This window comes from Alligator sinensis, unplaced genomic scaffold (genome assembly GCF_000455745.1).
Source record: "Alligator sinensis unplaced genomic scaffold, ASM45574v1 scaffold402_1, whole genome shotgun sequence".
In the NCBI taxonomy this organism is placed as follows: domain Eukaryota; kingdom Metazoa; phylum Chordata; order Crocodylia; family Alligatoridae; genus Alligator; species Alligator sinensis.
This window is the reverse complement of record NW_005842089.1, coordinates 1,603,285-1,616,565: the sequence shown is the minus strand read 5'-3', so window position 1 is coordinate 1,616,565 and position 13,281 is coordinate 1,603,285. Positions and strand designations below refer to the sequence as shown.

At 51.1% G+C, this 13,281-nt stretch overlaps 1 protein-coding gene across 1 annotated transcript in view; it reads left to right on the top strand.

The window, feature by feature from the left end:
- The window catches only part of FSCN1 (fascin actin-bundling protein 1), a gene marked incomplete at its 5' end in the record, with an annotated part of 19,600 nt that extends 8,944 nt beyond the window's left edge, over window positions 1-10,656 (top strand). Inside the window, 5 exons of the mRNA XM_025204551.1 lie at window positions 373-481; window positions 4,154-4,310; window positions 5,760-5,881; window positions 6,255-6,422; window positions 7,665-10,656. Coding sequence (XP_025060336.1) covers window positions 373-481; window positions 4,154-4,310; window positions 5,760-5,881; window positions 6,255-6,422; window positions 7,665-7,867 — 759 coding nt within the window. The remainder of the gene's footprint in view (window positions 1-372; window positions 482-4,153; window positions 4,311-5,759; window positions 5,882-6,254; window positions 6,423-7,664) is intronic.
- Window positions 10,657-13,281: the final 2,625 nt, after the last annotated feature.

The window sequence follows — 13,281 nt, the reverse complement described above, 5'->3', positions numbered from 1 at the left end:
GTGCTTGCTGCCAGCTGTCTGCAGCCAAGCCTGGCAGCCCCCCAGGTCCCTGGTAGTGCAGACTGAAGAGGGAGAAGGCAGGGCAGGGTGACATCCTGCAGACTAACCCCTTCAGATGAAGGGCAAGCAAGGAATACATCTGTAGGCAGAGCACAGCAGTGCATGCCGAACCCTCTGTTTGAAGAAAGCAATGGTGGATGCCTCCTGCATCCCTTACTGCAGGGTGGAGGACTGCTCCTCTTTTCGGTTATGCTAAATGGTGAACTAGCTGGAAGGACTCGGCACGGCCCCATCCTGTTGTGTACTGCAAGCTGCTTCCTCTGGCTGCTCACAGCTTTGTCTTTTGGCTGCTTGTTCTCCCTCTGTGTCCAGCTGGCAGCATCCCGCACTTCCAGCCCAGAAGAGCAGGAGTCTGCAGCAGTTAATGTCGGGGAGCAGAAGCGAATGGGGGCCGAGGGCGCTTTGCTGATCCGCCAGCAGCGTTCAAAGCGTCCACTGTGCGCTGTACTATGCTCGGAGGCGAGCCGATGCCCACTCCTTGGCAGCTGCGAACTTGTCACCAGATCGTTTTGGGCACTGTTTAAATTCCAGATGCTGTGGGAGGATGGTGGAAAGGGCACTGCGGTTAATGAAAACCTCTGGCCTGTAGAAGGGTAAACTTGGTTGCTAGTTCATCCCTCCAGGGCTTCTGCTCATCTGGATTCCCCGCTCTTGAAATGGGACTGGGCTTGGGGTTGTGCGTGGCTGAGGAACTGGGGCTCTACTTTCTGGAGCCTTGCTCCCTTGCATGCTCCTGTGGCTTGTGATTTTTTTGCTTCTAGGCAAACTGTCTGATTTTTTTTCTAGACCAGGATAGAAGCTTCCTTGAACGGTGTTGCTTTGCAGTGGACTTAAGTCCTCATCAGGCTTCTCCCGCGTGCAGGGAAGGCTGTTTGCTGCTGATGAATACCACTATTCAAGCAGCAGCAGCTTGAGATATAGTTAGACCGAGATCTCCTGGGCCATTAAAAGATTCAGGTCCAGCCTTCCTGGCAGGAGAAGTGTTGGCTTGGAGGCTTCTCCCCTTGCTGGAGATGTGGAGAAGCCCCCCAAAAACCAAGCATTTCCCCATCTCAAACCAAAATGAGAAACTCTGTGCTGGCTGCCCCTTTATTGCCCAACATCTTGTTCTGTGGCGGTGTTGGTTGTAGCTGTGTTGGTCTAGGCAGACAAGGTTATTTTGGGTCATTCTGATCTCTTTAACTGGGCCAACTCAAATAGTTGGAAACACTCTTCTTTGCAAGCTTTCCGATATGAATACCCTTTGTCAGGCCGAGGAAGCATCTGCAGTTGGTGTGTGCCCGATGAAGGGTATTTATACCGGAAAGCTTGCAAAGAAGAGCGTTTCCAACTATTTGAGTTGGTCTATTGATGCATTTTGAAGGGGAGCTCTAGCTTCTCCCCGCCCTGCTTCGAAGGGAAGGCACTCATTCGGGAGGCGGGTGGGGAGTGAACTCAAAAATGCAAGCTGAGCTGGAAGGATGGCTGTCTCAAAGGACCAGGCTCAGGCCAAATACTTATTGTACAAGACAAAGTAACGGCCTCATTCATCAGTTTTTCTGAGGCCTTTTTTCCGCCCCCCTTGCCCCTCCTTCCTTGCAGATGAGACCAGTTGGAGCCAGGCTGTGACTCAGTGGCCACGCTGAGGAATGTGCTATGCATGGGTGTAGTCATCTGGGCTGCCAGATGTGCACGAGCCCTGACGGCTCCTATTCAAAATACAAGCTGTTTTGTAGCAAGGGCAAGCCGAGAAAGTTCCTGGCTGGGGTGTAACTTCTCCACAGCGGCAGACCATTTCGAAATGAGGGACCTTCAATGTGCAGCGACAAGAGCTTGTCTCTGGGAGGCAAAGGTAGCAGTAATCGTATAGCTGAGGCATGGGTGGAGGGAAGGCACTGATATCAATGGGCAGCATTGTGCAGATGACAATAAGAAGGCTTAGACAGGGAAGATGCGGAGATCTTGGACAACAAAGAGCTGATTTACTTAAGGATCATGGGGCAGATATGCAGACCACAAGTATTTTGCCTACTGTTCTGGCTCTGATAATTGGATGCTGCTGGCCTGGATATTGGCTATTGAATGCATGCAAAGGCTTAGATGCCTATCAAAAACCTTTTGAAGCTACCAGGTAGTTTATCTCTAGCATTGCACCCGTCAGTTGCTCTTGAATGGAAATTTTTCACTTTCCTGACTCACGGATGTATCTAGGCAAATGTTCTCTCAGCGGGAGACTTCCCTTCTATGGAAGTTCAGCTTTTTGCCTAGATCAAATCTAAGGATTTTGCATTGTCTGCGGGAAGAGATGGAGTCTATTTGCATATGACCTAGCTCAAACCTCCACAGGCATTATCCGTGTGTAGACTGTGAAAGGTTGGGGGGGTGGGATTTATCAGCTGGCTTGTGCATCTGGCAGCCTCCCTGGTGATAAGGGTCCTGCCAGGCTGGAAAGCGCTGCTGCAGTACCCGCAGAGCTGATGAAGGGGCAGTCGGACCTACCCAGAGGAAAGTGGGTATGTCCCACGCTCAGGCCTAGCCCTTATCCTTCGGTGGCATCAACAGAGCAGAAAGACTTTAACGCTCTGCCTCATTTGATGCATCTCTTTTAAGGCTGCCTTGAAGTCCACTATCTTGTTTGAGAGTGGCCCTCTAAAAAGCGCATCATGTCGCAGGCAATGCTTCTACCTCTGGTGTCCTTGGGTCCTCCACTTGCCTGGCTTGTTGGACACGGTCGCAACCGACTTTCAGCACCCACTTCTGCACTCGCCCGGGGGAGCGGGGAGCACTCCTGTAGCAAGTGGGCAGTAGCCGAGCCAGATCCTCCTCTCCTAAATGCTGGCATTAGAGGTGTAACTATTGGCTCCAGCACTGTTGTTGTAGACTCGCACCTTGGTTCGGACTGAAATAGTGGAGAACGGCAGCCTCTGGGATCCCAAGTGCCTGTGGTAGGTTGCTAAGATCTCTTTGAAACCTGACACTGGGATCTTTTTTTGCTCTCTGCCTGGTTTGGCTCCGAAGCATCGCTTGTGACTCACATCCCTGAAGTGTTGTCAAGAAACATCTGCCAAGCTCAGGAGTTCCACTTTCCATTCAAGCAGACTTGGCCCAGCATGTATTGACTCAGCGTTTTTTCCTGGGCTAAGTGTTTGGCGGTCAGAGGTACATGCGGTCTATTTGGCTTGCTGCTTGGTAGGGTCGGACTGGCTTGGTCTGGGGGTGAGGGTGGGTGCAGCAGCGCTGTGCTGGAGGGGGATCGAGCTGCGAGTGCAACTGCCCTGAATGCATAAGCTTCTCTGTGGAAACTGGTGTGTGGGGCACTGTTGGGAGGGAGAAAAGCAAGCTGGATCAAACTCTGAAACTGGCCCAGTGTAGACAAGGGAGACGGGCTACATTTCCGGTCTCAAAACAGCACCTTCCATTGGGCTGTGAAGGGCGCTGGGCAAGGTGAGCACCTTGGTATGGACATGACTGCAATGGGATTTGTTGGATCCCATCTACCTTAATTGGTAGCATGATGAGGGGGGTGGAGGACCTGACTGCATTATGGCATCCCAGAAAACTTTGCCCGTAGGATGGGATCTCCTCTTCTATACATTGTCACGCTCCAGCCCCAGGCCCTAGTACTGCAGCATGCGTCGACACGGAAATGCTTTGGCCTGCGTGTGATGCATCATAGCCCAGCTTCAGATGTGCCACAAATGGGAGGCTGTGTGGATCTTGACTAATGATTGGGGAACTTGGCGATTGGCTTCAGACTATATTCCATGCATAAAAGTGATGCAACTTCCTCTTTAATATTTTGCTGGCCTGTTCAGAACACGCTCTAAGCAGTCGATTGCAACAAAGCACTTTGATTAAGTCCACAATACTTGGGTTCTGACCTAATGCTAATGCACCTAAATGCAAATGCTTTGGCTTCAAGCACTCTTCAAACCTGCTGACTCTAGGAGAAGACCTCAATCCACTTAATCCTGTAGTATTCCTCTATACTTAATACCACCCTTTCTCCTTGACTTTCAGAGTGGGGACAGGATGGGTTGGGGTCTTGTCTTGTAGGCAGAGGTCTTCCTACCGCTGGGTGGGTTCCTGATGAACGTCCACTTGTCTCCTGCAGGGATGGACCTCTCGGCCAATCAGGATGAAGAGAGTGACCAAGAAATCTTTCAACTGGAGATCAACAAGGACACCAAGAAGTGTGCCTTCAGGACCTATACTGGGAAATACTGGACCCTCACCCCCAACGGGGGGATACAATCCACCGCCTCAACCAAGTGAGTCTGCAGGGCTTGTGTCGCCTTACTGATCGCTGCTGGGTGGCTGGGTTTTGCAGCTGAATATCCGGGGGCTTTGTCTGCACATAGCATGCAGTTGTATTGCAGCAAACTTCCCCCTCCCGAGTGTCTGGCTGTGCCAAGGAAGCTGACTTTTTTTTTTAGCTGGCGCTGGGGTGGATGTTATGTTTGCAGTCTGACTTTGGACTGAGGCAGTGGGTCGTCAGCAAGATGGTCCTTGCCTGTGGGAGGCTTTGGACACCAATACCTGGCCTGGAAAGGGGGATATTGCAGAGCAAGGCGTGCTGCTGTGAATGGAGGCATGCTGCATTCCTACACATGTTCCTAGTTAAGGAAGGGTGGGGATGCCTGTCAGTGAGGCAGCTTGAGATGCTGCAGAGGAATCTGCAGGGAGAGGGAAAGGCACATGTGTTTTCTCTTCTGAAAAGACTGGGGCCAAATACTCTTGCAAGATGAAAAGCAAAGAGTTGTGCTTGGAGCTGTCTTACTGCCTCGGTGGGACAAAGGACTGAAGGGCCACACTGCACAGGAGACTGGAATAGGCTCAGTGCCTCCAAATGAGCAACGCCCTGATGACTGGAAAGGGGTGTACACATAGTTCCTGCAGCGCAGCTACAGGGATGTGACACTGGGACAGCTGTTGGGTACATCTGGGCCCACTACTCCCAGTGGCTTGAGTGCAGGCTCCGCTTCTCAAATTCCCTCCCTTCCTTGGGCCCAGGTCTTAGTCCCTTTTGGACACTGGGGTAGCCACGAGCTCTTAAGCACCTGGTTCTGGGAGTGGAAATCACAAACCTGAGTTTCCCCTCCATGAATAGACATCCTCACAGTCAGTGTGCTGGGGAGGGGAGAGGGGAAGTGATAAGCAGGCATTTCTGAAATCCTGCGTCCTCTAATCCTAGAGGCCCTGCTCAAGTCTGCTGCTAGCATGTAGGAAACTGGGTTTCCCAGCCCAGAACTGCACCCTGCAATTCAAATGTTAGTTGCTCCTTTGGGTAGAGAGAATTCTCCGTGGGATTTGCACCAATGGTATATCCATTTACATATTATATATACTAGTGGTTAGAGAACTTGTCTCGGGAAGTGGAAGATGTAGCACTATATATGCATGTGTTCAATGCGCCTTTTAATGTGTAACTCTGAACTTGTCTCCAAGGCTTCTGCTCCTCCAGACTTGCTGGCACCTCCTGGCATCCTAAGGTTTTAGCCACAGTCCTTAAATTGCCCAGCAAACTGTGTATTCAGGTGCCCACTAAGGGGCTGCTGGGAGAATTCGTGGCACCCCAGGAGCAAAGTGGTACCTCCGACTCCCAGGTCATCTGTGGAAACGGAGGCCAGGGTGGGGAGATGAACAGGGCAGGGAGAGCATCCCTCCGCCTGACTCCACAGACCCTTATGCCTTGTCTGCTGCTCTTTGTGCTGTGGCAGGAACTCAAGTTGCTACTTTGACATCGAGTGGTGTGACAGGCGCATCACCCTGAAGGCTACGAACGGCAAGTATGTCACAGCAAAGAAGAACGGGCAGCTGGCGGCCACAGTGGAGACGGCGGGTAAGGATGTCTCTATCTAGTTGCAGGGGTGGGGCTTGGGGGGAGGATTGCTGGAAAGCCCTTCAATCCTAGTAGGAGCAAAGACTTGGAGAAGCACTTTGCCATCCCTTGGTCTAAGCATGATGAAGGCTAAGACTGGGACCTATCACTGGGCACACCGTCTCCCCTGTGCTTCGGTGGTCCAGATTGAATGCAGCGGGTAGGTTTTGACTAGTTGCTTTAGCTGCTTTCATCTACCCCGTTGTGCACGTAGAACCTAAAAGGGCAGTTTTCTAACTGGCACTGGTATTCAACCTCAGGAAGTCTGAATCTGTTAGAAAGGCCACATCTCACCACCTCTCCTCTGTCCCCTCTCCCTCTTCCTGCTGGGCAGGTGAGACGGAGCTCTTCCTGATGAAGCTGATCAACAGGCCGATCATTGTCCTCCGCGGGGAGCATGGTTTCATCGGCTGCCGCAAGGTGACTGGAACCCTCGACTCGAATCGTTCCAACTACGATGTCTTTCAGCTGGAATTCAACGACGGTGCATACAATATTAAAGGTAAGCCCTGCCGTAGCGCAGGCTCCTAGGATTATCTGCTAGGAACAAGCCGACTTGCTCCTTCAAGAACAAGTGACCTTCTTGAAGCATCAAGTAGCAGTGATGCTCCTGTTAGGAGCTCTGAACTCCCAACAGCTGTGCATTCATGCGATCTATGCAATGGACTAAAACTACCAAAGAGGTAGTTTCCCCTCTAAAAACTAGAGGGGTGTTACCAAAGGTGTGAACACCCCTTATTAATTGCAATGGCTTTTAGAAACCCAAGAGACTTCTTTCCTTTCTGCTCTTGCTTCCTCCTTAGCTTGTAAGCCACAACAGTTTTATGTCTTGACAACAGGGACAGTGTATGTATGTATGAAAGTAGCTTTTGACCAGTACAGGTGACAAGTGTAAGCTCTCCCACCACCCTGCTTGCTCACGAGTCCTGTGAAGAGCTCCCACCCTGCTCCAGATGGAAACCCCTCTGTGCACTGTGACATGGCAGTGAATGTCAGCTGTAGTAAAGTTCAGGGTGTCTCTGGACAAAAACAGTTGGAATAAATTGGAAACCCCTGAACACTCATGGGAGGGTGAACCGGAGTTGCTGCCATTTGACTGGGGCTGGATTCTGATGCTAGCGAGGCTGAATCTCTCCACCCCTCCTGCTCCCTGCCAGGCAGCTTTTTGAGCTACTAAACTCCCTGAATGTCCCCTAAGTGCTAGAAGCCTTGGCTTCTGCTGTCCTGTCCTCTCTCCTCCATCCCTGTGACTGCTGGGATTTCATTCAAAGCAGGAGTTTGAGGTCTCCCTTAAACTGTCCATCACGGTTTGGCTCAAGCATGGCAGGAAATGGGCAGATGCATCTTGTGACCATCTCTAAGGATGGTCTTAGGCTGCAAAACAGGGGAGGCCTACAAGTGTCCGAAAGCTCACGGGTCTCGGGACTGAGCTGCTGGTACCGAATCGCACTAGCCTGGTGTGGCTACAGCAAGGGGTTCTTTGATGCCCCTGTGCCGTGGCTGGTGTTTTCACAGGCCTTCATACGTGGCGGGGGGCCTTCCACTATTACTCCATAACATCCCTGCAGCGAGACCAAGAAAGGAGCACATCCGCTCTTGTGCAAACCTGGTAACTCTCTCAGTAAGGGGAGAGCTCATATCAAGCCAACCTGCTTCCCACTCCCAGGGCCCTTGGTCCTAGGGGGTCTGCTCCAGGTGTCCATCAGTTGCTTATTTTGGACCCTCTTCTCTCTCCTACTTGCAGATTCCACTGGGAAGTACTGGATGGTGGGGAGCGACTCATCCATCACCAGCAGCAGCGATACGCCCGTGGACTTCTTTCTTGAGTTCTGCGACTATAACAAATTGGCTATCAAAATCAACGGCAAATATCTGAAGGGTGACCATGCCGGTGTCCTCAAAGCTTCTGCTGATGCAATCGACTCCTCTACCCTTTGGGAATATTAATGCACTTTAGCTTTCCCCCCCCATTGCCAACTTCTTTCTGTCTTTGGTTTGGTTTCTCCTCTCTTCTTTCTGTCTCTCCCTCTCTCTGTAAAAGGATTTTCAGACTGGCTTGCTGCTCCCCCCCTACCATAGAATCCGATGTCTTTTGTTGGAGGTAGGGCTTTCTTTTATCTCTTAAAACTGGATAAATAACCTGGAGAAAATGGTGCAACCTGTCCCTAGATTTAGAAGCATCTTTTTTTCAGGTTAGTTTGGCTTGGGGAATTCTAGCTGCCATACCCCACCCTGGCTCTGAGCATCCTCCCTGTTTTCCCTCCTCCCCCCCCTTCTAAAAGAAAAGGGAATAGCATCATCTCTCTGCTCTTGTGCCATACAGAGTTAGTGTCACACTCCAATCTCTACTGCCAATGTCCTTGCAGCTGCTTAATCGATTAAATTAGCAAGAGCTAGCTTGGACAAGCTCTTGGAGTGTCAGTGACTCCTGCTTTTCCATCAAACCAAGGGAGGTGGGAGGCCGTGGCATTAAAATCCAGCTTCAGGGAGACATCATCTTCCTTCACTTGGTTTTGATGAAGACATTTCTTCAGTCCCTTCTTTGGGCATAAGAGGTAACCTTGCATATCATGCCCCCAACCCTGAAGGGCTGGCTTCTGCCAGCAGAAACTCAACTGCAGGGCTAGTAAGCTTAAGTCCTCCTCCCTTTTAAAACTGGAGATGCATGCAAGTAGAGCACCTAAAACTGTTCCAAGGCCAATACCGTCTGGAAGGCTTCAGGGGCTCATCTCGGGAGCCCCCCTCTCCATAAACAGAGCTCTGGGTCTGTTCTGTTTGTGCGAGAGGAGCATCATGGAGTCTTTTCAACTGGTTCGGCTTGTTGGCTCCATGAGATTTACTGCACCTCAGAGGCTACTGAAGCTGCCTTATTGCTACTCCTAGAAGGGGACAGGTTCATGAAATTTGTCGCTAGGCACATTAACTTTTAAATAGGTATCCTCTTAACCAGTCCTTGCTTCTGCTCCCCTGCAGCCCTCCTGTCTGGAAGGCTGACTTCCCCAGCGGCTTTCTTACATGGTGCTGATTCACTCTCAACAATGACTCTGGTGCACACCATGGGCTTCTCAGCACCCTTCTCTTCCCCACTAACTGCAAAAGAAACAATGTGCCTGGTATGCTCAAGGACTGTCCCAGATTTACAGCCATATCTCGCTGCTTTTTCTTTTAACCGTTCAGATTTAAGCCCTCTGGGCTACGGGAGCATTGGTTGGAGAGGAGTGTAAAGCAGGTTGGCTGACACTGCTTGCCCTGGATAGTAGCTGGAAGCATACGTTGCAGATCTTGGTTTACAGAGTAGAAACCTTCTTAGCAAACTTTGCACAGTGGTATTTGTTCAGTACTTTCTTCTCATACCTACTGGAATAGCAAAATCCTAATCACTGAACGTCTTACTGTTTGAAGCCTGTTCCTATTGCTTGAGTCTGATTTTAAGCTGTCTCCTCTCTGCCACCCTTCCCTGGGAGGAGAACTTTTTTTGCATTGATGGCATGAAAACTTAGCAACATTACTGGAAGCAGAAAAATGACCAAAACAGTATTTTTGTTAATGTCTATTTATATCTATCTCCATGGCACTATGTTATCAGCTGTCTGTTAGAAGTCTGCATTAGTGTATAACAATGTGAACATTTTGTAATAGGTGATGCTAAACTGTCCTTCAGGGTATCAGAAGGCACTCTCCTTAGAGGCCACTCTACAGGCAAATTTCTTTTGGCCCCTGCAAATACTCAGCCCGTTGTTGCCCCAGTTCCAGCCTGGAAGGGGATGCATACTGCATCGCAGCCACCAGTTGCTCTTTCTGTGGCTGGCTTCAACAAGCCAGACCATGTTTCCATGCCTTGCTGAGCTCCTAACCAGACATGGTGCTTGTGGCTTCACTTGTGTCATACTGAAGGCTAGTACCTCTTGCCAGAAGCAAGGTAGGGCCTCAAGCCTTAAAGCCATATGGCCATTCCTAAAGTCTTTCTTCTCTAGGAGCTTGGTGCTAAAGTCTCTTCAGCCAGCAACTGGAGCCCTTGGTCTGAGTTCTGGGGCTGAGACCTAAGAAGAAAAGGCATCTCCTCCATCTGGGACACCTGTGATTTTTTTTTTAAAGGATGCCACCTCCAGCTTGGCTCCTTGCCCCTTCATTTCAGAGGTGCTCCTTTCCCTGCACCTAGGGGACCGGCAAACTTGTAAACTTTAAAAGCTTTTCTTGGGAACGGAGATGCCTCCAAAAGGAACGAGTGTCCTCATGAAACCCTGACTGACCCTGTGACTTGGCACACACTGCTTGCTGGCCCTGCTGTCCACAGTGTCTCCCTTCTTCCCCTTCCTAGTTGCAGTTTGAACCACGTAACTCCTGCTCTGGCTTCTTCCATATGTGACAGTAGGTCAAGAATCTCCCTCAGTCTCCTTTATCGGGTGTTGTGACTGAAACCATCTCACTCTGAATCTAAGTTTTTGGGGGTTTTTTATTTTTATTTTTTGTAAGTGCCATTTGTATAACTTAAAATAGCTTCAAATGGAGAAAGATAAATAAAAACCTGCATTCAGATATGAGAACTGGTGTGGGTAGTCTTCATGGAAGTGGGGGTCTGAAGCAGTCCTCTGCCTCAAGGAGGAGTCTCTCCAGCGTGTCTGGGGGGCCTGGAGCTGTTGCTATCGGGGCCATAAGGAAAGGAGGGAGGGAGGAGATAGATAAGGTAAATTGGTGATATTTGCTTCCCCATGTGCTAATAGAAAGAACTACAGCAGAATGCGTCTGTAATGACTATTCTTGTCTCTTCAAGCAAAGTCGGCTTGAACTCTGTACTACCAAGCCACCATCTAGAAAAGACTCATATCCCTACTAGTTTGTTCAGTCCAGCTTTAAAAGCCTCCATGTTGGCTCCAACAGCCAACCCCTTTTAAACCAAGGGTGAGTGGAGGGAGAGGGGATAGTCATCATGCTGCAAAGCTTATTTCTCTCGGACACAACCCCCCATGCTGAAGAGGCCTGCAGAAAGTAAAGGTTTCTGACCCATTAACAGTTGAGGAGTCTGCATCCTGGTAAGGAAAATAGTCTGCTTGAAAGTAGGAGCTATGCCAAATGAAACCAGTGTCCAGGAAAACCACACCTCTGGGGTGGAGAGGTGGTGGCCATCAGCTTTAACACCAAGGGCAGAAGGAAAGAAAGAAACTAATGCAAAGTAGGAAAAACCACATCCTCTTCCCTGATGCCACATTCACTGGTACTTCTGGGGAGTCTTCAGAGGGGGAGAAAGGAGCAGCTACTCCTGGTATCTCTGTCCTCCAGGCTCAGCATCCCAATTAATTTGATAATTGCATTGTCTACTCTTGCCTCATGAAAGTGCCCTTAGCTCTTACACTTGAGGGCCCAGATCAACCTCTTAATGTTAAAGTTTATGGGGTGGAGGGGTTGTTCAGTAGAGCCGTTGTCAGGACTTTCCTTTCCTGGAGGAAGAAGGACACACTTCCTGCCAAAAGCAAGGTCCTGCTTGCAGCGGAGAGCTGTTGCAGCATAGACCCATCTCATGATGGCCGAGGAGCCAGGGGGTGGTGTTCCCTCCCTGCCCGGGCTGGGCCGACTCCTTGTGCTCCAGTTTGTCTATGTGAATATGCAGTGCTGCAATACAGAATCTGTCTGGGGGAAGACTTACTTGCCAGTGACCTTCCAGCTTAAAGGATCTGGAAATCCTCATGGCTGGAAACAAAAGGGAGGAGTGGGTTCATGCCAGCAGCATCCTGGTTCCACAATCAGCCAGGAAGGACTAAGCAGCTGCATCCTGCAGAGCAACAGAGATTTCAGAGGCAGGTGCTTGACCAGAGCAACCTCCCAGCACCATTTGCTGCTTGCTCCTCAGCTCTGCAAAGCTGTACTTGGCTCCCAATAAAGCACCTACCGATGCTGGTAGTGCTTGTGGAGCTCAGAGCCTGGGGCTTGAAGCAAGCATAGCCACTCCTGCATGGGGGTTTAGCAGCTGCTCTGGACTTGGTGCAGACGGGGAAAGGTGACGGCATCTGCCATTGTGGGGAAAAATGCTTGCGTCCATGTTATTTGGCAGCAAGATGCTCCCCACCACCCTTACGGCCACCTCCTGATGACCACAACAGAGATTGCATTTGCTTTCTAAATGCTATTAATCTTGCCAGATTGGCTACTACCTCCTGCTGGAAACTCAGACACCACGTTTTAAGGCTGCCTCATGCAGAGAGCATCAGCCACTGGGTTTTGTCCCTGCTCACTGGAGTCTCGCCACCCAGAGAAGTTACCCTCCACCCCCAGCACCGATCCCTGGTGCTGGGGAGGGGGAGAGACGTGGAAATGCGCTTTCCTGCAACGGAAGTAGCGGCGCAGCTCCGAGCTGGGGGCGGTAGGAGAGAGCGATTGAAATGCTTTAGGGCTCGGTTCCTTTGTCACAGACCGAAAGCTTTAAGCGGCGAGGAAGAGACCGATGGGCCGATACCGAAGTGCTCCGGAAACGAGAGCATCCGAGTCTTGCTTTAGCAATCTGCGTGCTGCTGCTTGGGGCTGCAGAGGCAGAGCACAGAAGAAACCCAGAGGCAACAGCTCACGTACCCAGGTACAGACAGTTACCCCTAGCAACTTGGGAGCAGGAAAATTAGGAGTCCAAGTTTCTGCCAAAGCACTGCTTCCCCCCGCCCCGGCTCCAACACTCCCATCCCTGCACACGCCTGCTCAGGGGAGTAGGCACCACCTCGCCAGGAGGAGGGAGAGCAATGTAAGGGTTAAACACCCCAAAGATGCTCGAGGATGGGGCCTTGTACACTCCTATCATGGTCGGTGGGACAGATACGGTAGAAAAACCTTCAGCCAAAAGGAAGGTACAGAACAGGTCCCCTCTGCTCCAGGCAGCGGCTCCTACTGCCGGGGAAACACGGGCCCAAGGAAGGGGTGCAGGGGACGCCGAGAGGAGGAATAGGAGCGGGCAAGTCCCAGCTCCAAACCAGGCCAGGCAGCATCCAAGGGAGAGGACCCCCTAGCGCTTTAATGCTCCTCGGCCACTGAGGCTAAGCCAGGACAGGGACAAGCCACCGTCCCCAAGGCAGACTCGCTGGCATGGCTACCGTTCATCACCATGGAGATGCTCGTGGTTGGAGACGACGGATGTGCAGAAGCAGGCTGGGCAGGGCACGTTCCCTGGCAGTCGCACGAGCCACGGGGGATTAAAAAAAGCAGGTGGCAGCAGCCGGGCTGGCACAGGCTAGAGAAGGGGCAGGTATCTGCTTGGTAAGAGGGGAGCAGTTGTGCCCCTTCCCGCAGCAGGACTACCTACATGCATGCGTGACAGCTACCGGCCCGCCGCGCTGAAACCTCCGGCCCCTCCGCCAACTGCTTCAGGACGCCCTGCCCATTGC